The sequence below is a fragment of the Quercus robur genome, chromosome 8, assembly GCF_932294415.1.
Source record: "Quercus robur chromosome 8, dhQueRobu3.1, whole genome shotgun sequence".
Taxonomy (NCBI): Eukaryota; Viridiplantae; Streptophyta; class Magnoliopsida; order Fagales; family Fagaceae; genus Quercus; species Quercus robur.
This window is the reverse complement of record NC_065541.1, coordinates 18,055,170-18,060,414: the sequence shown is the minus strand read 5'-3', so window position 1 is coordinate 18,060,414 and position 5,245 is coordinate 18,055,170. Positions and strand designations below refer to the sequence as shown.

Here is a 5,245-nt window from a genome sequence, read left to right as displayed (position 1 = left end):
ACAGTTGAACCCTTACCCCAATACCCAATTGGACTTGTTCTGTAGTGACAATCTCTCATTTTCAATCATGGCTCCCACTGTACTCCGCTTACTCACCAACTTGAGAAAGATATTGGCTGCAAAGTTCTTTAGTTCATCACACGATGAAGATCACGAAACTCTTTGGTTACAAAACCCTACTATATACAAACACAGCAGCTTCTTCAAGAGAAAGATGAATTAGGGCAAATTCTGTCTCCGATCACAATTTGCATGAGCACAACTTTACTTCATACTCGCGCAACCTTTGATGGCCTTTAAAATAATCCTTATATATGTTTAGGGTTGTGAGAAAAAAATCCCAAACATATACACACGTATTAGCTTAAAATCAATTCTGAAAAACTGAATTCCATAAACCTCAATAAATAGCTTATTTATCGAGCTAGTTGTCAAGCATCGGGCTTCAGCAGTTTTTGAATCTCAATAAATACTAGCCGTTGAGATTTAAAATCTAGCACATCTTCACTTGTTTCTTGGATAGACTTGCATGGTTTTAACACTTGAACTTGAAACATTATTTCTTGAAGTATTAAACACATCCTAGATCTACCCAATTACAAGTAAAGTGCGTTTTGTCAAAGGATTAACCAATTATATAAAATATTGACATATGTTCCTAACATGATTCACATATGTCCTAACAAAACTGACCTAGAAACCTCCTGATCCGTGGGTTGTGATGGTTGGCAATAGGTTCTGACATCCTGAACTCGATTTCGGCAAGTTGGTTGGCGAGTTATGGCTTAAAAATCAAATTCCAACTAACCTGACGGATATCCACCACTACTAATAGCCTCAAATCTCCGCCGAATAAAGAGATATTTGATTAGATCTCAACAAATCTGACAAGATCTAGTGTAGATCCGATGAGACCTCATTGAGATCTTTCCAAATCTAGTGAGATATTGACAAAATCTCTCCAAATTTAGAAGATTTCAGCCACATATGACCGGATTTAGCCACTTCTGGTGGAATACCAGCCAGATTTCCTCTTCCATAACTCCGATCGAGCTTGACCACCACCCATTGCGTATCTGACCAATCCGAACCAACTACTTTACATGTCGGTGGCGGGTCTAAAAAATTTTCACCCGATTTGGTCAAGTCGGTCACGGGTTGGGCATAAATCCGACCTGGATCAACTCATGGACACCCTTAATATGATGATTTACCTGGAACCCAATATATTTATATTCTTTTGGGCTCATAGAATAATTAAGCGACTTACCAAGAAGGCTGGAACCCAAGATATTTCTTTTGGACCCATAGAATCAATGCGTGAGTTGGCTCCAGCACAAACAACGTTCTTTTTTCGGTGGATACCATACCACCCCCAACCAATTTTGCCAAGTTTTGGAATTTCGGGTTTTTTTTTTCTTTTTTTTCTTTTAAATTAATATCAGTAATGTACTAATGTCTTCTTCTTCTTCTTCTTCTTCTTTTTCCACCCAATGAATTAGAAAATCAAGATCTCGTTTTCTTTTTTTCTTTTTAATGGAATGATGTCGTATTTAATGACATTGTAATTGAAGCAATTTAGAGTGGGAACCGGATACCCACTCCATTCACAAAACAGGTCTTGAACTTGATAGCCTATTTGTGTCATTACTCATTAGGGATTTTTCTGGAAAAAATTATTACATTGATCAGGAAATGGTTTCATGATTCATAATTTCCGCACATCTTTAGATCAATCCAACAGAGTTGAAGAACAATGCTACTCGTGATGTGCTACACACAAAACCATTTTCTCCATCATGGCATTCACAATCACATGGCCAAAAATCTGTCAATAATATATAGAAATTTGACCATTAATTTGCTTTAATAAGATAAACAACAATGGCAAGTAAAGAAAGTTTTACAATCTCTAATTAAGCTAGAAATCATCTCACGGAAAAATGGAATTACGTATCTTGAAGCAACACACTAAAATCTAATGGTATTGGGACCCCAGCAGCTCAAATCCAGGACTTTTCTCATAGACTTTTCCTTGGACGGCAAAATGGTATTAGAAATAGCAGAAGAAGATTGAGCAGAAAGCTTCTTGGCCTGATAATAAGACCTGATATTGTTCTTGGCATGTTGATGCATTGACCTTATAACAAAATTCCACCTGCAAACCCCTTGGTCTTTCAGGGTCTCCACTGCAGCTATGCTTGATGCCACAATCCAAGCTTTGCAAGCTGAATTCATATTTGTTAAGTTTAAGCTTTTTTTGAATTTGGGTTTCTGGAAATGAATTCAATTCAAGGTTGTGTGTGAGAAATTGAGGGTTTTGATTTTGTTGTTGTTGTTGTTGAGGGGAGAGAAGTAGGGGGGTTCTTTCCTTATATAGGTAGGGAGGTCAATATTTTAAGAAGGGTAAAGAAAGTAGAAAACCACAGGCAGTTGGCAGTAGAGGCCCTGGTATTTTTGATACAAAACGCCAAAACCATGGGCTAACTAAGCTTGAAATGGCAGGTTACAACTCTCAGATATTTTTGGTGAGCGCACTAGTTTTATTGATTCGGACGCCAAAGTCCTGAAATATCTACTGCTTGGACGCGTTTTTAACAGATTTTTCGGCCATTGGTAAGTGTACAGTGTTGACTAAATTTTCTAATGGGCCAGGCCTTTTTATATGTCCTCTCTCTCGCTCTCTCTCACTTACATATGGGATGCACTGAAAGTGAGGGCGTATAAGCCCAGATGACTTGTACATCTAAAGTGCTGCCTCTGCCTTTTCTTGTCGTTTTCATCAATCCGTGTTCATCCTTGATACTATGAGGGTGAAATACAACTTACACACAAGAGGCCTTTATATAGCCCACTTAGAGTTATGGAGATGCAAACTTTCCATTTATTTTACCTAAAAAAAAAAACTATTTTTTTTCTATTTTACACATTCATTTTTACAAAATATCCACATTAGTCTATCTGTTCTACACATTTATTCAATAAAATATTCATTCTTTTACAATTTTTTATTATTTTCTCACTCACTACCTCTCTCTCTCTCACAAACCCAACCACCATCATCGTCACTACCCCTCTCTCTCACAGACCCAACCATCATCATCATCATCATCATCACTCGATCACTCCACCCCCAGCCACCATCATCACCTACCCAACTAGCATCATCTAGGACAACCAACCCATTCAAGCCGAAACCCACTCAATCCGAAACCAACTCAATCCGAAAGCCAAATCATCACCCACCCAACTTGAAACCCACTAATCAAACAACAAGAAATCAGTGGCGACCGGCGATCGGTGAGGCTTCGTGGCAGTGGCAATCGGCAATTTGATCAAGCTTTGTGCTGGTTTGATGATTTGATCGGCGGCAGTGGTTTGATAAGTTGATCAAATGAGAAAAAGGGAGAGTGAGGTGAGAGTGAGAGCAACCAGAGACAAGGAGAGAGAAAAAAAATTACTAAAATATTAAATGCAAGTACTACAGTAACCATGCATATATGCACGATTACTGTAGCACTTGTGCATTTATGCATAATTTTACACCCACTGATGTAGGTATTTTTTTAGTCAAAATGTGTCAAATGAAGGATTTTTTGCATTTTGCAAGACTTTACATCCACTAATGTAGATGCTCTTAGTCCTCAACTTTTATTCATTTTTTTTTCATCTTACTCATAGTGTCATAGCGTTTAGACTCAGAAAGAACTAGTTGGTCAGCTTTGAAAAATTTTAAACCTGTCTGACTTTCTACTTTGCTAGCTAGAAATCTTAGAAAAAATTACTAGTTATAGTGTGAATATTTAGTTACATCTCAACCCATCTAATCAAAATAGTATCTCATGATTCTACAATCTCACAACATGATACACATATATAGAACTCACACATGTTGGGAGTCTCATAGGATCCTTTTTCTTTTCATATGATCACACGGTGAATCACATCGTTAAATTTATTATTAAAACTCACTATATGAAGAAAAACCTTAATTCCAAGATTAACAAAGCTAGTCAATGAAGCTTGTGATTGTGAAGCTTAAGAATTGAAGAGCGAGAAAGTGATAGAAAGTAAGGGAAAAGGGAAAGAAAATGAGAGAAACGAGAGAGAAAAAAGCTATGTTCATTAACGGTAAAATCACAATAATACACATCTGAGCTTGGTGCTCTGTATTTATACTACATAATAATCATAAATGTTCAACTAATCCTCCACATTATAGGGATCTAATGCCCATAAATTCTGGAATTTCTGTTTAGAAACTTCTATAGACTTACGCGCCTATTTTAACTAAACTTTGAACTCCAAAATGCCTGCCACTAAGCCTTGTAGCCTAGTGGCACCCGGTTCCATTGTAACTTTTAGCTCGGGGTTCTATCCCCTGCATTTACCAAAAAAAAACACCAAAACGCCTCTTATCACTATTAAGACTTCTTTTAATGAAAACGGTGCGTTTAGCTGAATACAAAACACAGTCATCTTCAACCTCTGTTTTCCTTCTTCAACCTCTGTTGTGGTCTCTGTGGAGTCTGAGCAGTGCTATCTTCAACACTATAATGCATGGGACATCATAAATTTATTATTAAAACTCACTATTATGCGATAGGATAGTGTAAGAACTATTCTCTCAGACTATTCTGCATTGTTATGTAGGAATGAGTAGGGGATCAAGAAGTTGCCTCAGTCAAGTATTTGGGTGTACCTCTTTTTTTCTTCTTTTTTGGTCGAACAATAGATCAAAAGATTTTATTTTTATTATTATTATTATTCGTTAGAAAGAAGTTGGAAGCAAAAACAAGTGCAAATGCAAGAATTTTTCTTGGATGGATCGACCAAATTTGATCAAATCAGTGGCCATATGTCCACCATAATTTAAACATACAAAGGGGCTATGTGAAGATTCGAGGCCAGTAAAGGCTTCATCATGGGCTTGGAAAGCCTTAAAAGGGATGAAGTCATTGCTTGCAAAAGGGACCAGTAGAATGGTAGGAAATGGGGATAGCATTTTGGTGTGGGATGATCCTTGAATTCCTAGTACTCCCTCTTACAGTCTTTGTCCTCAGTCAGTGTTCAGTGATGGAATATATCCCCTATATGATTGTGTCTCAGCTGATTATCCAAAGCAAAACATGTCGAGATATGTTTAAGCTTAATTAAATTCGTAAATAATATACGTATAAAGAATTTATAGGAAGATATTATAAGAGAAAATAAGTAAAAATCACATAAAACGAAGATGGAGAGG

At 37.0% G+C, this 5,245-nt stretch overlaps 1 protein-coding gene across 1 annotated transcript; it reads right to left on the bottom strand.

The window, feature by feature from the left end:
* Positions 1 to 1,829: 1,829 nt before the first annotated feature.
* Positions 1,830 to 2,362, bottom strand: LOC126694860 (uncharacterized). Its single transcript, XM_050391379.1, has one exon. It carries the CDS (start codon positions 2,236 to 2,238, stop codon positions 1,972 to 1,974), a length of 267 nt encoding a protein of 88 aa, XP_050247336.1. The 5' UTR covers positions 2,239 to 2,362; the 3' UTR covers positions 1,830 to 1,971.
* Positions 2,363 to 5,245: the final 2,883 nt, after the last annotated feature.